General features: G+C 40.4%; 1 protein-coding gene across 2 annotated transcripts in view; it reads right to left on the reverse strand.

The window, feature by feature from the left end:
- Positions 1-7887: 7887 nt before the first annotated feature.
- The window catches only part of PDK3 (pyruvate dehydrogenase kinase 3), a 61757-nt gene continuing 48896 nt past the window's right edge, over positions 7888-20748 (reverse strand). For both annotated transcript variants that reach the window (XM_077343009.1, XM_077343011.1), the window contains exons 7-11: positions 19201-19277; positions 16342-16443; positions 15401-15511; positions 11359-11472; positions 7888-10916 (exon numbers count right to left, since the gene is read on the reverse strand). In XM_077343009.1, the coding sequence (XP_077199124.1) occupies positions 10773-10916; positions 11359-11472; positions 15401-15511; positions 16342-16443; positions 19201-19277 (548 nt within the window). In that variant the 3' untranslated portion in view covers positions 7888-10772. The remainder of the gene's footprint in view (positions 10917-11358; positions 11473-15400; positions 15512-16341; positions 16444-19200; positions 19278-20748) is intronic.

Here is a 20748-nt window from a genome sequence, read left to right on the forward strand (position 1 = left end):
TGCCTTATAGCTCTAAACTTATGATGGTTGTTCATTTAGTCTGAGGAAGAGTGCATGCATTCGAAAACTCACACCTTGAATAAAACTTTGTTGGTCTTAAAGGTCCTATTGGACTCAATTTTTGTTAAACAAAAAATCATAGTAATTGAAAACATGGTTACTAGCCCAACCTATTGAGACACCTTACATGGTGTCTCAATAGGTTGGGCTAGTAAGAAAAACATAGACCCTGTAATTTCAAACTGGAACAAGATTTAAAAGACTAAAAAACCCCACAAAACTGTGAAGAATCATAAGCAGAAATTATAGCCCAAAGAGAGATAGACAGTACTGTAATAAAATATGGACAGTATTATAATAAAACTGATTATATGTTAGCAAAGTACATGCAAATACAATTGAATTACAGTTTTCATTTTACCTCTCTGGATACTCTCCCACCTATTCTGGTTTCAAGATAAGTAATCAACTTTGTCAGGATTTCTTAGCCAGGGTTTTGTGGGGTTTCTTCACAGCTCTGGAAGGGTTTCACAAACGGGTGGGGTTCCATGGATGGCAAAAGTCACAAACAAGGAAATACTACAGTGTATAAAACCTGATATATCATGAGTAAGCAAAATCACAAAACTCTGGCTCACTTACTTTGGCCGTATCGTACAATCCAACTCAAAGGAGAAAGCATTGTGCTAGGATTGATCAGTAGAAAAAGGAAACCAGGCCAACAAAGAATGTGGTGGTTAAATATAATCAAAATGGACATTGACTAAAACATTACAAAGCTAAAAGAAGTGGTGCAAGATCAGAAATCATGGTGGCAGTTGTGCCATAGGATCGCCAAGGGTCAGACTCGACTGAATGGCTAACATTTATTGGATGATATGGCAGACTCAATACGGGGTGGTTTGCCAGTGCCTTCCCCAGTCATTACCGTTTACCCCCCAGCAAGCTGGGTACTCATTTTACCGACCTCGGAAGGATGGAAGGCTGAGTCAACCTTGAGCCGGCTGCTGGGATTGAACTCCCAACCTCATGAGCAAAGCTTTCAGGCGGCTGCCTTACCATGACTGGGGAAGGCACTGGCAAACCACCCCGTATTGAGTCTGCCATGAAAACGCTAGAGGGCGTCACCCCAAGGGTCAGACATGACTCGGTGCTTGCACAGGGGATACCTTTACCTTTACCTTTAAGAACTGTGACCCTTGCTCAAACATAACAGACATGATTTGTGCTCATAATTTTGCTCCATTTGGCCCCACATTCTTTGCACTTCTTAAGAAATGACATCCTACCCATTATAATGAAGTAAGCCTGTCAGAATAATTGAGGGACGTCATTCACTATGGCTTGTTCGTATGTCCTCTCCCTACAGTGGCAAAGAGAGTACATGACCCTTTGGGCAGGAAAGGCTATGTTGAAGATGGAGGGGGGCACTCTTGGACTCTTGAAACTTCTCTATATAGTTTGCTAGCTCCTCTCCATGGCTGGCCTGTGAAAGTGTAGTCGCTCATATGGGACTGCACAGAAGCCACAAAGATGGACATGACAGTAATTAACCCCCTAAATGCAGCATAGCGCTTATGCATGGAGAACTGCAAAACAAAATGATTCATTCAGCTGTAGTTGTGAATGCTTTTAGGCCTACATGAAGGTAACCTGGACCCTGGGTATTCTAGATGCATGAAATTCCATTGTGCTGTACTTCTCTTTACAGTCCACCCTGATGTGTGAGGTGTGTGTTCTGGTCTAACCCTTCTGATTTGCTGATGGCATCTTGCTGATCAAGGGGAGCTTTGCCTTCTTTCTAGCAGCATGTATCAATATTTTAAACTTCCATTTTGATTAAGAACTCACACATTTTGGCATTCTCACCATCAATGAATTAATGACATTGGGTCAATTATGCCCACTCAGCCTAACTGACTTTACAGGGTGGTTGTGAACCTCAAAATAGAGGAGAAAGAGACAAGCTGCTTTGAGTCCCCATTGGTGAAAAGGGTGGGGGTATAAATGAAGTAAATAATCAATTCAGAGAAAGATATAGAGAAAGACATGCCTGGTAGTGTTCCAGCCCTCCCTTTGATCTGTCTTAATACATAAGGCCTGCTTGAATATATCATCTTCTTACTCTGTGACATGTATACATCCCCTTGTAGTAATAGCTTTTCTGTAAAGCAAATGGACAGAGCCACTCAACAATTTGAATATGCTTAGGATTGCAACCCTAGAAATTCTACATAATGACAGCATAATTTTAATTGCAGTGAAATTGCATTTTATTGCAGTTAAAAGGGACAATTGTGAAGCATTTACAATGAAAGAATGACATATACTGTAAATACAATTCCAATGCAAGTTACAGAAAATGAAGAATCTTTATTTACTTGGAACAGTTTAAAAAGTTATTAATGTTCTTCCACACTCCAGCCACTTAAAATCAGAGTTGGAAGGGGTTTCCTGGGTCATCTAGTCCAACCCCCTGCAGAATGCAGGAAACTCACAACTTGATCAAATTCATATCATGCTGACATATTAAACTGTAACATTGGTTGTTGAAGCCCAGTATTATTGACTAACTGGCAGTTACTTCCCCAGGGGGTGGGGGCCTTTGCAGCTCATCTACCTGGATCACCACCACCCCTGCATATATCAGGGACTGAACCAGAGACCTCCATGAAAACTATTCTGTGCCCCTCTCAAGTTACCGTGAGCCAATTTTTTGAGCCAATGCAACAAAAGGACCCTCTTTCAGATAATCAGTTCTAAAAAACTTTAAAATACCACTGAATATTAAGGAAATTTAGAAGAATATTGCATGTCACAATTCTCAAATTATTTCACTGTAATGTTAAAACAAACTAGTCCTTAAATCAAGGTAAGGCCTACTCCAGAGTTAAGCAGTTTATAAATGGCAGCTACAGCACAATTTTAATGAGAAAAGTAACTTAGCAATGTAGCATTCGAACTAATTTCAGCTTTAAAGGCAATGAGGGCAAGCACAGTACCCCAGCCCTACATTCACAAATAATGATACAAGTGAGAGGGAGGCTTTAGATGTTGGTGAAAGGTGATCATAAGACCTCTTCTCACCAGTCAAGAATTGGCACAGCAAAGAAAATGTGAAACAATGGGTGGTGTGTTGGTGGGTGGGGGGCACAAATCCTGCACTACCTCATTGCAGCTGAAACTTCATGTAACCACTGTTTCCACTTTATCAGGCTTTCTCAACAGGGGTTTCATGAAGCCTTGGGATTTCTTGATGGCCCTGGAATGGTCTCCTGAATGAGTGGGAGTTAATGGGTCTGGAAGGGGTGAGGGCCGCTAGGTGGGTGTGTACACTGCTATGCTTCCCAACCATATCTGGCACAATTGTGCCACTTCTGGGTTTCTCGAAAACTGAAAAATGTTTCAGGGGTTTCTCAATGGTAAAAAAGTTGAAAAAGGCTGCACTATACTTTGGATAAATCTACATGCCTGGAGAAGCTATTGTCTGTATGTCTCCCAGACAACATATGTCTGCCCCCACTATCCCATTTATCCACCCTCAGGTGATAATTTCTACAGTCCTCTCCTAACAGCAAATTCTCAAATTCAGGAAGAGTAGCAGTGTGGCACATCACCCCACAAGTCAGTTTCCTAGAATATTTTAGAATTGAACATATCCCCAGGCAGAAGAGAGCAAGGGTGGTGTTGCATTTAGAATATCAGACAAGAACCAATGAGGCCCAGGTTCAAAATACTGCTTATTATGGAAGCTCAACATATGACCTTGGGTCAGGCACACACTTTCTGTTGATCCAGCTCACAAGGTATTTGTGAGAACAATGAAGGAACTACTGTATGTGCCATCTTTGGATCCTTGGAGAAAGAGTAATGGATGGATATGCCCTAAAGTTGTAGAGTATGACTATAGCAGTAATGTTATAATGATCCTGCCACGAATGGAAGGGCAATCAGTTACAGCTAGTGCTTTGGCATGTTTCCCTGTGTGCTGTTTTAATAAAGGATTCTAGATACCATTGGGTTCTTGAGCTAGCCTCATGCACAGCGGCAGACTAATTGTGCTTAACAGTGCACCAGAGAATCAATGAGTTTAGTGCTGACAGGTGTTAGAAGGGGGGGGGGGGGGCTGAGCTTGAGAATCCTGTACCATTGCTTATTGTCAGTCTACCACCTTAGAGAAGCATAATTTCCAAATGGGTTTACATCAGGCAACAGATACCAAAGCATGACTACACTGACAATATTACAGGCTCTGTAGTGAGAAGCTTGAAGAATCAGTTATTGCTCTACTGACTGATAAACATTTAAGGCATCCTTTGTCATTCAAATGTTAGCAATATAATAGTCAGAATATTATACACAATGCTTACAAAAGGGTGCTTTTCATGCTGATGTGGCAGGGTCCAATTCTGTAGTTGAGGCCAAATGGCTTTTCTATTTGTTGAAAATACTTTGGAGTGTATTTTAAATCCCTTTGCAATAGCTCCGTTTCCTGGCTCCTCCAGAACAGGAACAAATCCATAGCAAGCTTCCCAATGAAAATAAGACCAAGGGAGTTCAGATTTACCCAGCACCAGCAATAACGCCATTAATGCTTGTGTAGCTTCTAAAAGAAGCATCCCTGACATAATCAAGCGATTCATTTTCTGCTTCCAAAGACAGACTCTTCAAGTCCACATTTAGAATGCACTGCAATCTACAGTCCCTTTCAAACAGTAAATATACATATAAAAATACCAAGCCTCATTCTCTATTCCTCGAAGTACAGGAATGAATCTCCTTTGGGTTCAATGTAGCTTGATTGTACAGTAATATTCTGGAAGTGCACTAACTCCATTTCTATGGCTATTCTTTTTCAAGGAAAGAGTTCACTGGGGTCTCTTGTTTTAGGCTTGGAGTACAAACTCATGAAGTTAGCTTTTGCTCACCACTGGTTACTTAGCTTGAGGTCAGCCATGAAATCACCTTTCTCTCAAATTTAAATGGGCATAAGCTTACAAAAATCAGCAGACAGCTTTGCCAACAGAGGGGGAGGGGATTCAATTATAAACCATAGTAGACTGCTTAACTGAAGCACAGAGGGAGTGGCAGCAGTCAGCATCTGATACACTCTTTGGGGAGTGTCGTTACAGGAGCGAAATGGAATGGGCTGCAGTGTTCCCTTCTTGTTTGCAGGCTTGTCTGGAACTCAGCACTGGTACATCAACAACTCAGGAGACTCCTGGGACAGCAAGGACCCCAGGCATCATTTTTGATCTACCGGTGCAAGTATGTACACCTCTGACAGAAGAAAGGCCGATCCTCTTACACATATCTACAGTTCCTTATCAAAAGTTCCTGAATAAAGCAAGTAGCCATGAGGTTATTTTGTGGATTATTTACTGTGGGTGCGCGCATACACACACACACACACACGCACAAGTGTTTACAAATGGACATTCTCATAATGGGCAGAAACAAGCAGTGTGTTCTCTTTAGGGATCACTATTTGAACCATTGCTATTAAATTTATTCATAAATAATCTGTAATTGGGAAAGAGCAGTAAAGTTACTGCACCTGAAGTCAATACAAAAACTTTCAAGAATGTGAAAACCAAAGTCAATGCAAAATACTTGTACAAGGATCTCTCTAAACTGGTAACAATGTGGTAAGGATCGGTTTAAACACAAAGCAATGCAAACTGGTGCAACTTTCTACTATACTGGTAAATTATTAATTGGAGCAAGTGATCAGAAAAATCTCTAGGACTGTGGTGGACAGCTCAGTGAAAACATGAGTGAAAATGTTAATGTGCAGTAACAGAGAAAAAGGCAAATTAGTAGATAAAAGACTGAAATGGCCAGTATCATAAAGCCCTTGTACAGATTGAAGGTGGTCACATTTTGCAATACTGTTACAGTGCTACTTGCTATACCTAAAAAATAAATAAATGTAAAGCTGGAAAATGTGAGGAATAACCAAATTATTAAGGGGTCAGAGCACCTTCCCTACAAGGAGGGATTTAAGTTTTTGTGAAATTTGGTTTAGGACAAGGTTTATAGTAAAATTCAGCACAGCAACTGAACTTGTCAGAAATAACTTGTCTCCCATGATATTAGAACTTGTAGGCACCCAATGAAAATGATAGACAGTAAATTCAGGATGAACAACAGATAATAAGGTAAAGGTAAAGGTATCCCCTGTGCAAGCACCGAGTCATGTCTGACTCTTGGGGTGACGCCCTCTAGCGTTTTCATGGCAGACTCAATACGGGGTGGTTTGCCAGTGCCTTCCCCAGTCATTACCGTTTACCCCCCAGCAAGCTGGGTACTCATTTTACCGACCTCGGAAGGATGGAAGGCTGAGTCAACCTTGAGCCGGCTGCTGGGATTGAACTCCCAGCCTCATGGGCAAAGCTTTCAGACGGCTGCCTTACCACTCTGCGCCACAGATAATACTGTTCCACAAATTCCAGATTAATTGCTTTAAACCATATGGCAGAGGTAGTGCACCTTTGAATGCAAGGTCTTTGGACCTTATTTGTCTTTCAGGACATTTTTTTCTGGTTAGGGCAGGTAAATTGGCATGAACTTTCCAGCAGTTCATGGGGGTTCCTGAAATGATACAGTTCCAGACGGTTTCCACTCAAGCAAAATATTTACCAGTCCAAAGCAACTTGGGGGGGGGGAATTTTCCAGTCTTGAAAGCACCAGTAAGCTCCCTGTGCCTTTGATATGTGTAGTTTACACTTTTGCACCTGTGCCTAACATTTTCCCCAAAAGCACTTCCCTGTGGGTATCTTCCTTGGAGGGGGGGAGGCATAACTCAGACCCCCGAAGTCCAACATACACATAACTTGGGAGTATATGTAGAGGAAAATCCCTGCTAGTTTGATGTCTCTGGCTTCATCAGGGACTGTTCTGTACATTCCTGAACCTGCACCTGTCAAAATGACTAGCAGTCATTTCTCCTGACTTTCCGGGGTGCACCCTCTTTGGAGGTCATAACTCACTCCATAGATCCAATTCTCACCAAAATCGGAAAGCAGGTAGAGAAGAGTTGGCTTTAGATCCCCGTAGAATTTGTTGTCTCTAGAATGCCAGGTGAGGTTCTGCTGCTTCACAAATCAAACCAGACCATTTGGTGGCTAAATGTTTGTGATGGTTTGTGGTCCACAAACTGAGCACACCATGAATCACAACTCAAACTGTACTTTTCCAGTTCATGCCTGTCCTGTTGTTGGCTACTTTTTTATTATGATTATTATTAAACTCATACCTTGCACCATAAAACAAATATTGCATTGTTGGGTACTGTGGGAAACAGGACATTGGACCTTTGCTCTAATCCAGCAGTACATTTTTATGCTAAGGACTATTTTGTCTCTTTAATTAAGGGGAAGTTGTATTGCACTGATGATATAACAGGAATGATTGCCTTGAAATTAGCACTTTCCGGTACAGTTCTGCCTTACTTGCCATAAACAGAATGCAGTGGTAACTGCACAAGTTCAAGCTCCTCCATTATTACACTAGTTGCTGAGGCAATGTATGTGGAGGTGGGTGACACTCAAAAGCACTATTTAAATGCAAAATGCTATTATTATTATTTGGTGCTTTTTTTAACCACATCAAGTTTTTAAGAAAGGTGTAGAACAAAAAAAATCACATCTTTGGAAGATTGCCTTTCTTTTGGATTAAGTCAATTAGTGTCAAATCAGACCTAATACCAAGTTCCATGTTCTTTTCCATCTGCCCCCTCCCTGTCTTAAAATTTATGGACAAGTCTCCCCCCCCATCTCAGTTTTTCAAATAGAATAAATTGGAGATATTTGGAATCAGTTAAATAAACTACAAAATATTTTCTCTTCTGGATCCTTTTTAAAACAAGGGCTTACTCATTCAAAATCTATAGCATGTATTTTTAATGTAAGAATCTACAGCATCATATAATCATCTCCTATGTATACTGTAGACATATACAACATACTTTCAAACATTTACTGCGTAAATTTGAATAATCTTTCTTACTATGCTTTACTGTGTTTAGTGGTAGTACAATATTAAAGAGTTCAGTAGTTTCAACATTAGGAAGTTTAACTTGATACCCAGATATATTCAGTTAATCTTTTTCTGATTGCGTAAGTTTCTATGCAAAAGCTATTTTTTTTATTTAGTTCAAAATATGGTTTCCCCACCCATTTTGCCCTACCTTATAGATGGCAAAAATGAAGTCATATGTGCTAAGGTAGTTTAGAGCAGGGGTAGTCAACCTGTGGTCCTCCAGATATTCATGGACTACAATTCCCATAAGCCCCTGCCAGCAAACACTGGAAGGGGCTCATGGGAATTGTAGTCCATGGACATCTGGAGGGCCACAGGTTGACTACCCCTGGTTTAGAGTATAGCAGTCTGCAGCTCTCTCTTGCATATTGGGCATATTTGTAGTTTTACTTGTAGAAATCTTCATCATTTATACTTTTAAATACCATAAATATGCCAGATATAACTTAATTACTATGTAAGATTATATTGTGATCCATTTCGTGTTGTTAAAACAGGCAAATATTTAAGTTTGACAGGTATCTAGCGATTACATATGTTTTCAATTTCTCCCAAAGTTTCTGGTGCTTATGGGGGGGGGGAGGGCAAAAGAAAATTCTAAACATAGAGGGGAAAAACACTATTTCACAGCTTCAAAATTTCTGAAAATTTTACTTCTTTATATCACCTGGGCAGCTTTTCTCCCTGCAACAGAAAGGATTGAGCAGCCTCTCCCTCTGTTTTTTACAGCCTTCTGAAGCAGGTTTTCATTTTTATAAGAAACGATCTGTGGCACAGAACTCTATGTTGCATCTAGTCTGGAACCCAAGCTATTCTGTGTGGTGAATGGTATGAATTACATCCTGCTGATATCAAACTCTGACAACATAAATTTTAATCATATTGAGGCACAGGATCAAACAAACAAGCTTTCCTCTTCTGGCACCATTTTCCAAAAAGTGATCAGCTGTTGGCAAACTAACAGAACAATCCTAAGCACATCTACTTAACTGGACTTACTCCTAGAAAAGTGTTCTTAAGATTGCCGCATAATCCTGTAACCATCAAACAGACACAAGACATTTCTAAACTGGACACACATAATTTAGTTCAACTGCATCCATCACCTAATTAAACTGTATCTAAATGCACCTCTTAATGAATCTGCTATAGAATTTTCATATTCTATTTCTTCTAGGTTAACAGCTAAATGTTTTATTGATGCAAAATCCTATCCATTTTAGTCAGATTTAGGTGCTGTGACAGGATGTGACAGCCTTTCTAGACCAACAGAAAGTTCTAAGTGTTGGTATTATTTCTACATCATTATTACATTCTATAACTTGACTTCCTTCCTAAATCTTACTTCCACTTAATGAAGTAAGCCACTGAAAATACAGATAAATTCTGTCCACGCTATTTGACTTTCAGAATGCAGAAACTGAAGTTGCTGCCTAGAAAGACATACATAGAGAAGGGCCAGCACTATATAAATTTGCACACTCAAGCACATCTGGTGACATAAAGTTGTGTAAATCAAATTAGGGTACTCTGACTTGTTATAAAGGATTTTGCTACTTTTAAATAACAAATGGTAGGGAAGCTTGAACTGTCTTAAGATAACTGAGTAGCTCTTTGTCTAGCAGACTAAACTGTACTCAATAGAAATTCTTTTTATGGTCTCTTCTTGACAAAACCTCACACATAAAAGTTCAACACAAAGATATGTAGAAGTGTGTCTTGGTGTTCCAGTGACCCCTCCAGCATCATTGTTGTGAAGATATTGTATCAGAATTTCCCTGACTGCTTCCCTTTTTTGATCATTTTTCAAATTATTCTATTTTAATATTAAATTGTTTGATATGCCCAGCATCTTAAAGCCAAACTACTTCCATTACAGTCTGGATGTTTTCTTGGTGCATTTTTCTAAAACATAGGCTATTTGATGCAACCTGAACTGTTATCCAACTTCATCAACTGATTTTTTTTTCAAATATGTGAATCTGATTGACCATGTTTTTCCTTACTGAAGATAGTTTAGAAGGAAAATAATTTTTCAGATCTATAATTAAGAAGATTTTTTAAAAGAAATGCACAGGATACCTACTGCCAAGTGAAAGTTTGACTGCTTTCCAAGAATGATTTATATACAAAGAAGAAATGAGCTTTGGAAATGACTTACAATCACTTGAAAGAACTACAACAATATGGAGAACATGGTATATATACATATACTGATGTTGGTGGTAAGATCAGACGACCCCCCTCATTTTTCTAAAATATGATGACATTGTGCCATATAAAAATGCAGCATTGTGAGTTTCTTAAGCACACATTAAACTACAGTAGAATTTTTGTTACATCATATTGCTGTGAAGGACACTACTGTCAAATAGGAAGTCAAAAACAATTCTGCCAATTCTTACCTAAGACTAGAAACTCACCTTTAAAAATAGTACCCCACCCTTTTGCTATACAGCTGTATAATCTAAGTGCAGTCACAGTGCAACCCTTTTTGTCATTTGTGACCCCGCTCACCACACATGTCTTGGCAAAACTAGTTACAATAATTCACACCAAAAATGCTTCATGTCAATGTTTTACAGTCCCTTCTGTTCTTGCTATTCCAGTCCCATCACAGGTCTTTTTATGGAAACAGTTAGCTACTTAAGATTAGAGGAATTTGGAACAAAGCAGAGACACATTTCCAAATGCAGGTGTCACCATCGTGATAGGAAAATGTTGGCGAGTTATCGATTTGCTTTATATTTGGAAGCATCCCGGGGTTCACTGCTGGGGTTACTCCAATCATCAGCTTCTGGGGTGGTCTTGTAATGTCGCCAGGCTGACTTATTAAAAACTGGGAGTCTTTCAAATGATTCACTGGAAAGAGCCTAAAAAATGAAAGCAGAGTTGCAAGATGATACTTCAGAGTCCTACAAACAATAGATATGACAATGCTTAAAGAGACTAGACAATTCAAGTCAAGGATGAACATGCAGGCAGGACTGGATTTTTACCTTCATTAAATTGTTTTTGAAGCCACGGTGGTGTAGGCATGCAGATCCTCTTGCCATACAATCTAACTTATGCTGAGGCCCTGCAGACTTGGATGGCATCCATCCAACTCAAATGTAATACACATCAAAAATGCTTACAAGGAGGACAAATCTGGGATTTGCCATAAATACACAAGATCTCACTGCCTGGTACAAACCAAACTAATGAAACATGTATAGCTTTAAAACAGTGAATACAACCTTTGGATAGATGCTGAGCCTTTTGATATTCTAATACTCGAGCAGGAAAAACATTTAGTCTGACCAAAGTTATTACCTTCAGATAAATAACAGCATCAGTCCCTACACCTTCCATTGAATACAGTTTGAGATCACCTTGAAAATATCTTGCATAAAGACGCGAGATTGGCAGTCCATATCCATATCCTGCCTAAAGGGGAAAGAAGGAATAACATGAAATTTTAAACCAAAATGTTCTCTTTCCATTGTTATCATTAAAGCCTTACAAAGCCATGGCCCAATACATCTTATACTGCTTTCACTCGTGTGTTCTTTCCTGGGCTGCTGAGAACTGGAGGGAGACCTTATACCTATGACAATAATGCACTGGTCAGAGCATTGTTGTTGGTGACCCTTACATTATGGAACAGCCTCCAAACTGAAGTCTCCCTTATTTCATTTACCAAAAGGCTTTCTTTGTAAAATGCATTTCCACGTGGACAAAACTGAAGTCTTTTAGCCTGTGCAAGTTTTAAATATGATTATTTTATTGACATTACAACTCTGCTGGGATTTTTGGATTTGATTTTATGGGATTTTAACTGTTGGTTTTATTTAATTGCTTGCTAGTTGGTTTGAACATGAAAAAACACAGTAAATAAGCAAATTCAACTTTTTAGAAGATAGTAATGTTCTCTGACTTTATAGAGTTTTATAAAAATGCTTTATATAATCCTCAACATTACAGATTTTATGTCACAGTAAAATGTATTATTTGGCCAAGGCAGAAAAATAACAATCCCCCTGTCACTCCTCACAAATGAACAGGAAATCTGATTGCAGTAACTTTAGAAGACGACGTGGGTTTTGTTGTGCCCCCAAGGATGCAGTTACATTAGCAGCCCTGACAGTGATCCCCAAGCCATCCAAAGAGATTGATAGACTTTCAGAACTCTCCACAGCAGCAGTGAGTGCTGTAATATCCCAGCCTCTGCTCAGTGGTACTGAGTTCCTGATGGCAGTTTATTACACAGAATTGTTATTCACAGCAGTCACTGCACATAGGAAATGTGAAAAAGAGCAAGAGTTGGGGCTGCATCCTTCAGTTAGTCCACTCGGCTAGATCAATTATTGTTGATAGCGCAAAGCAGTGAAAGAAAGACTAAAAGTTGTGGAGAAAATAAGTCTTGCAATTTTGTCAACTGAAAAGTAATACTAGATATATAGAAGCCTAACTGTGTGCCAAGTATGTTTGACAGAACAACACCTTCTTCAAATAAAGAACAACAAAAAGACTACCACAGACAACTTGCAAGGAAAGTGAGGTGATTACACCCAATGGTCCATTTCCTCACCCTGGGGTCCCCAAGGCAACTGGAATGTGACTACCTGTACAGATGCACAATGCATTAGAGATTTGCATGTTTTCCCAGCGTTCAACTCAACAGGAATGGAGAACAGTTTGCTCATCTCATCCCACTGGAAAAGACTCTGAGGTATGATAGATGGGGTTCAGAGTGATTCATCTAAGCTCCTTCCTCCATCGCTGTATTTGAACCCAAGCTGTTATCTTAAATAACCTTAGTCTGTGGCACACAACTATATGTGAAACCAACATCAGCCTTTTGACATAGCTCTGTTTTGATTTACACTCCCAAGTAGGACCTTGTTCAGTGATATCAATGTTACAGTTCTGTAAAATGCTGATCTAAACCCTAAAATTTGTGCACACGCTTGCTTTTTAATTATTTTCTTATTATGCATTCCAAATTTATCCTACCCCCCTATTCCAAGGAGTTGATACTGGTATAAATGATTCTCCCTGTGACTTTATCCTCACAATAAACCTGTCATGAAGATCCTCACCAACTGAAAGCAATAGAAATTATTAGCCATCACTGCATCTTTTGGCAAGGAATTCCATAAATTGTATATTGTGAGGAAGTACTTTCTTTTCTCAGTCTACAATCTACTTTGAAGCAGTTATGTTTTTACTCAAGGGAGTGTCTACAGGTAATGTTTTGTATTGGCTAATTATATGTCTCTTTCAAATCTTCCCTTTCCAGGAAAGGTTGCTGAATTCCAGAAAATATTGGATAAGACATTTGCCTTTGATCTTTTAAAAGCCAGCTTCAGGCCTGAGTTTGGGACATAGATGGTTTTAGTGGCACTTCTGGACAATCTCTATCTTCAAAGGGATAAAGGGATTGCATTGCTACTGATCTAGTTACAATCCATGTTTTGCATGATTTCTAAGTTTACTCATGAGTTTTTGCTGAATACAAAAGTTTTTTTGGAAGTGCATAATATTTTTGGATCACCCATATATACATGCCTATTGCCAAATGAGATGGATGAAAGACAGCAGGAACCAGCAGGAGTTTCCAGGAGCAGCTGGCTAAGCATAATTGAGCATGACCTTAAAAAGGTAACCAGGAAAGGTATGGGGTTGGAACATATGACAAAGGAAGAAAAGGCCTGAGAAGGCAGCATAAAGCAGTGGTCCGCAACCTTTGTCAGGCTGCGGACCGCTGCGCCGGGGTGCGGGGAGAGGGCGACCCGGGGCCCCGCGCATGCGCGGCAGCCCCAGCGCAAACGCGCACGCGCGGACTTGCCTGCGTGTTTGCGCACCCGCCGGACGCAAACGCGCGGCAAGTCTGCACGTGTGCGTTTGCGCCGCCGGCATGCCGGCGGCCACGGCTCCCTCTCCCAGCCCCTCCAGGCCTCAAGGAAATCGGCCGCTGAAGCGGCCAATTAGCTTGCGGCCCGGCAAGCTTCTCTTCCCGCCCCCTCCCAAAGCAAGAAGCTTGCCGGGCCGCAAGCTGATCGGCTGCTTTGGCGGCCGATTTGCTCGCAGCCTGGCGAGCTTCTCGCTGTGGGGGGGGCGGGAAGAGGGAGCCGCGGCTCAGTGCCGAGGCCTTCGCGGCCCGGTTGGGGACCACTGGCATAAAGGACTGAGGCAACTACTCAGAACATGCTCAGGGAACCGTTTGTATTGAGCCTGAAGCTCAATAAACTCCTGTGAGCCAGCAGCATTTTAAGTTCCATGTTTGTTTGTTTTTCTTGAAACTATTGGGTCAGAGCAATGGGCCCTAAAGCCTTTATTCAGCCTGTTGTGGCCCATTCCCCCTGCCCGCAACATGGTCCCATCTACAATAGTATTTGCTATCAATTTATACAGACAGAAGGTTTTTGATTTTCAAACTACCTTATGGATTCCTTTTTAGCAACTGGTGTTAGACTTGCAACTTTCCAGTCTGCCAGTATGGACAATTTTGTTGGTGTACCTTTTGTTAGGAAATCAGCAGTTTCATTTTTTGAGTTCTCTAATAACCCTTGGAGATATGCCATACCCTGGTGCCACCAATTTGTAATTTGGCAAACCCAAATTTGGGTTAAGAGTTGTTGAGATAATGTGTTGTTAGTTGCGAAGTCATGTCTGACCCATCGCGACCCCATGGACAATGATCCTCCAGGCCTTCCTGTCCTCTACCATTCCCCAGAGTCCATTTAAGCTCGCACCGATTGCTTCAGTGACTCCATCCAGCCACCTCATTCTCGGTTGTCCCCTTCTTCTTTTGCCCTCAATTGCTCCCAGCATTAGGCTCTTCTCCAGAGAGTCCTTCCTTCTCATGAGGTGGCCAAAGTATTTGAGATAATGTACCTTGAGATATCTTCTACAATAAGCATTCTGATAGGAAAACTGAAGTAAAGCTTTGATATTGATTCAGTATAATGAGAAATTATATGGGAGTTTTTAAACAAGTAAAGATGATTTAAATGTCAACTTTTTATTGTCTCTATTATGCACATGCAAAATATGTAAAACAACAAGCCACAGGTCCTAGAACAAATTTATATATTTATGTCAAATTATATACTACAGGGTTTTTGGGTTTTTTTGCAGGAAACATTCATAGACAAATTGTTTTCAGTTGGTGGCTGACATGATCTAATTTAGGCCCACGAGAGATATATTATTTCTCTGACAATGAAAGGGAAGAACTTGTGATATCACCATTTTGTTTCTAGACAAAGGAAACAATGGAAGACAAAATCTGTATAACGACAGGAGACAATGAAGACAAACTAAATCTATATAACATTATGAAAATGTTAGCTTATGCAATAGAACTTACCAAAGGTACAGCTCTTGATGGTTCCAAACTAGGCCTGGGGGCAGTCGAATACATGTAGTTAAATAGGCGGTCTATTTTTCTCAGAGGCACACCACCCCCTTTATCGCTTATCTATAGAACAAAATTAAGGTTTCATTTACACATGTCCTCCAAAGACCTGATGCAGTTGACATTAAAGGAATCAGAGAAATCATTATCTAGCAGTTGTCATTAATAACTTAGATGTTTTTAAAAGTCAGGCTACAGCAGCAACAAACTTCGTAATATTACCAAGCAACAGAAAAAGAGACTCTTTGGGCTGAAAGTGAACATTGACCCAACTATTTCAGAAACAAGAAAGTCTATGCACTAAACTACACTTTACATGTTAACTACCACAATAAAATCAGAATCCAGTAGCACCTTTAAGACCAACAATTCAAGGCATGAGCTTTTGAATGCAAGCACTCTTCCTCAGACTCCAAAGCTCACGCCTTGAATAAATCTTTGTTGGTCTTAAAGGTGCTACTGGATTCTGATTTCATTGTGCTACTTCAGACCAACACGGCTACTCATTTGAATCTATTCTGATGTTAACTACCATTGTACTTTTAAACATATTGTAAGCAGAAAGCAAATCTGAATAAGATATCTCATGCCTAAATACCTGTTTGACCTGTTCAATTCATAGTACAGTTTAAAAAATTATCCAAAGAAAGCCCTAATTAAAATTAATGCAGAAGAAATTTACAGAAATTCTTTGCCAAAAGCAAATTTTCTTAGCCCCCTTGTGCTCTCACCCACCATCCCCACCTAGAGTCATGACAATTTCTGAAACCTATTCCTATGAATTTGGTCTCTGGCAAATTAACCCCCAAACTGCACTGTATAGCTGTATAAGTTCTTGCCCCGTGTTACATATGAAACTGTTTTCAAGACTTACTACTAAGCAAGTGATTTACCTTTATCGAGAGATCTTCTTTACCTAATGTGACTAATGTTTTAACTGGTGGATAGCCTTCACTTTTACCTTCATATAATTCCACTGTAGCTCGCATTGAGTTCTGAAATTTAAATGGATTTAAATTTGTAAAGAAAACTTTAAAAATCCAATGTTTTTATCTTTTAATATTAACAAAAATAACTTATGAATGACAGAACTATGTTTTTTGTGAATGAGATATATTCATACTTAGGTTACTTATAGACAGTATCTTTAATATATATATGTACCTTATGGAAAACACAAACCTCCCTAACTGTTCTTGTTATGCCATCAAGTTTTTTCTGAACCATGGTGGCCATATGAATTAATGATCTCCAAGATGTCCTGGTCTTGCAAACAGGAGGCTTGTTGTTGTTATGTGCGAAGTCGTGTCCGACCCATCGCGACCCCATGGACAATGATCCTCCAGGCCTTCCTGTCCTCTACCATTCCCCGGAGTCCATTTAAGTTTGCACCTACTGCTTCAGTGACTCCATCCAGCCACCTCATTCTCTGTCGTCCCCTTCTTCTTTTGCCCTCGATCGCTCCCAGCATTAGGCTCTTCTCCAGGGAGTCCTTCCTTCTCATGAGGTGGCCAAAGTATTTGAGTTTCATCTTCAAGATCTGGCCTTCTAAAGAGCAGTCAGGGTTGATCTCCTCTAGGACTGACCGGTTTGTTCGCCTTGCAGTCCAAGGGACTCGCAAGAGTCTTCTCCAGCACCAGAGTTCAAAAGCCTCAATTCTTTGACGCTCGGCCTTCCTTATGGTCCAACTTTCGCAGCCATACATTGCAACTGGGAAGACCATAGCCTTGACTAAACGCACTTTTGTTGGCAGGGTGATGTCTCTGCTTTTTAGGATGCTGTCTAGATTTGCCATAGCTTTCCTCCCCAGGAGCAAGCGTCTTTTAATTTCTTTGCTGCAGTCCCCATCTGCAGTGATCTTGGAGCCCAGGAAAATAAAATCTGTCACTATCTCCATTTCTTCCCCATCTATTTGCCAGGAATTGAGAGGGCCGGATGCCATGATCTTTGTTTTCTTGATGTTGAGTTTCAAGCCAACTTTTGCACTCTCCTCCTTCACCCGCATCAACAGGCTCTTTAGTTCCTCTTCACTTTCTGCCATTAGAGTGGTATCATCTGCATATCTGAGGTTGTTGATATTTCTCCCTGCAATCTTGATCCCAATTTGTGACTCCTCTAATCCCGCATTTCTCATGATGTGTTCTGCATATAAGTTAAATAGGCAAGGCGACAGTATACAGCCTTGCCGAACTCCTTTCTCAATTTTGAACCAGTCAGTGATTCCATGTTCAGTTCTCACTGTTGCTTCTTGACCTGCATATAAATTTCTCAAGAGACAAATAAGATGCTCTGGTATTCCCATCTCTTTAAGAACTTGCCACAATTTGTTGTGCTCCACACAATCAAAGGCTTTAGCATAGTCAATGAAGCAGAAGTAGACGTTCTTCTGGTACTCCCTAGCTTTCTCCATGATCCAGCGTATGTTGGCAATTTGATCTCTAGTTCCTCTGCCTCTTCGAAATCCTGCCTGTACTTCTGGAAGTTCTCGGTCCACATATTGCTGGAGCCTAGCTTGTAGGATTTTGAGCATAACTTTGCTAGCATGAGAAATTAGTGCAATGGTGCAATGGTGGACAGTGCAATGGTGGACAGTGCAATGGTGGAACTCTATGGACAGTTCCAATAGGCATAACAGGAGGCTATGGCTTCTTTTACTGCAATGATAATAACTGCTGCATACACTGTTAAGATGCCAACAACAGTGAACTGAAATAAGTTAGCCCATGCATGAGATATGGATCAGAATGCTGGCAGAACTCTGCAATGACTCTATAAGAAGCTCTTCCACTAAATATTTTAATTTTAACTTAGCTTGAGCCATGTAAAATCTACACTGTATCAGCTATCTAAAGGTACAAATTTTGCCTTGTAACATAAACTTTTAGAACATTATGCAAAGTAAAAAGGCTGCCCAAACCTGCTTTACATTTGAATTTTCCAGATTTTATGATCCAAATACCAGTAAATAATTTAAATATTTAAATAACATGAGCAAATGTAATGATATTAGCAGTATAAGGTGAATACACTATTTACAAGTTTGTACCAATTTCCTGACCTTTTGGGATTAACACATGTGTTGGGGGGGGTGCCAGGTGTAGGCCAGTTTGGATCCCTCTTTCTTCTGGCCACTGCTTGCAGGGGGACTGTGTAACCCACCAGTTTTGTCTCCCCTCCACTTCAAAGTGGGGGGACAACAAAACAGACATGTTTAATGGCTGGCATATATTGAAACCTAACAGCTGATGGACGGAGCCACTATATTCAGCTGTTGTGTTTAAATGACCAGAACAGCTGAACAAGACAAAAGTTTTACAAATATTCTGGGAAGATGCCTTCCCTGAATATGGGTTTGGGGGCTATGATGGGCCAATTTCATACCAAATCTTGTTTTGTGAACTGGGTCATGCCCATTCTTATACATTTGTTCTTTTAAATTCCATAAATATAGCTATATAGGAAATATAGCTACTATGAAAGCGCTATACTGGAGGCTGAAAATGACCTTTTACTTTTCTACAGTGAATCCATTTCTGCTGTACTTCAGGGCACATGGATGATATTCCATAAAGATGACTAGGCACAATAGTTTGCAGGTATAAGCCTTTTTTGAGATTCAATGCATTCAGTGCATTCCATGAGGAGCCAAACCACAAACCAGCCCAGACAGGTATTTTTTCCACAGTTTGACAGAGAGAATCAATTCAGGAAAGTAAAATTAAGTCTCCTTTCCTGGAGATGCTTTTACCTACCTTAAACAATTCAAAAAGCATATGGAACAGATGTGATGGTACATAGACTACTTGAATAGGCTTGCCTGGTGCTTTAGCTAAAGAACACAGATGAAAAATTTTGTTATTTAAAGTTCAGGCTAAAAATGACTTTATGTTGTCTGTCTACTCAACTCTTATACTAGAACTCCGAAATGTATAAAAGGTAAGTTTACAGCATGTTCCTCTCCTAACATGAAAGTTCAGTCAACTGAATATGAATCACCCGGCTAAGTCAAGTAAAGACAAACTGCAATAAAGAAAGGCCACATTCTATTTATTTTTTCATTATAGACATTGTCAGACTTCTGCAACACAATCCTGGGCATGGCTACTTGAATATAAGGCCTCCTGAATGTACTGGTACTTCCATTCTAATATGTATGTAGCTTTTTAACCAACTTTATTTATTTTAGCAGATTGATGATATGCCGCCCTTCCTTGAGGGCACAAATTTATATACAGTTTCTTCTCCCCTGAAAGGGACTCAAAAGACTAACATAAAAAGAAACACAGAAAATAAAGGTAAAGGTAAAGGTATCCCCTGTGCAAGCACTGAGTCATGTCTGACCCTTGGGGTGACGCCCTCTAGCGTTTTCATGGCAGACTCAATACGGGGTGGTTTGCCAGTGCCTTCCCCAGTCATTACCATTTACCCCCCAGCCAGCTGGGTACTCATTTTACTGACCTCGGAAGGATGGAAGCCTGAGTCAACCTTGAGTCGGCTGCTGGGATCGAACTCCCAGCCTCATGGGCAGAGCTTTCAGACTGCATGTCTGCTGCCTTACCACTCTGCGCCACAAGAGGCACAGAAAATACAAAGATATAAATAATATTTAGAAAAAGGTTAAAATTTATCCCAATTAAAATCTATCACTATCAGTTAGGGTAGGATGTGTGGATGGTGAAAACGCAGCTGAAGTGTACTAGCTTTGGGTGATCACAATCACTCAGACAGCCTAACAAATTTAGTGGCACCTTTAAGACAAACCTATTTTTATTCAAGGTATGAGCTTTTGTGTGCATGCATATTTCCTCAGATACAATATGATCCAACATGGCTACCCACTTTAATCAAAGGCAGTCTGAAAAAGAGCAGCCTTGCATGTCCTGTAGTACTTAGGGAGATCTTGCAAGGCATGCACCTCTTCAGGCAGCTGGTTCCACAGGATGGAGGCCACTACTGAGAAGGCTGTAGCCTTTCTTGACACAAGGTGGGCTGTTTGTGGACAGGGGGTCGTCAATACATTAAAAGATGAATATTGGAGAAGACAGGGAAGATCATGACAGGAGAGGCAGTTCTGAGGGTATGAGGATCCCAGGCTATTTAGGGCTTTAAAGGTAAGTACCAACACTTTGAATAAGCACTAAGCTAGTATAGCTGCTGCAGGGTAGAAATTATATGCGTTGACCAGGACAGTCCTGCCTGCAATCTGGCAGCTGCGTTCTAGACCACTTTCAGTTTCTGAGGCATCTTCAATGGTAGCCCTGCATGCAGTGTGTAACCGTAGTCCAGTCTTGAGATGACTG

This window comes from Paroedura picta, chromosome 6 (assembly GCF_049243985.1).
Source record: "Paroedura picta isolate Pp20150507F chromosome 6, Ppicta_v3.0, whole genome shotgun sequence".
Lineage (NCBI taxonomy): Eukaryota > Metazoa > Chordata > Lepidosauria > Squamata > Gekkonidae > Paroedura > Paroedura picta.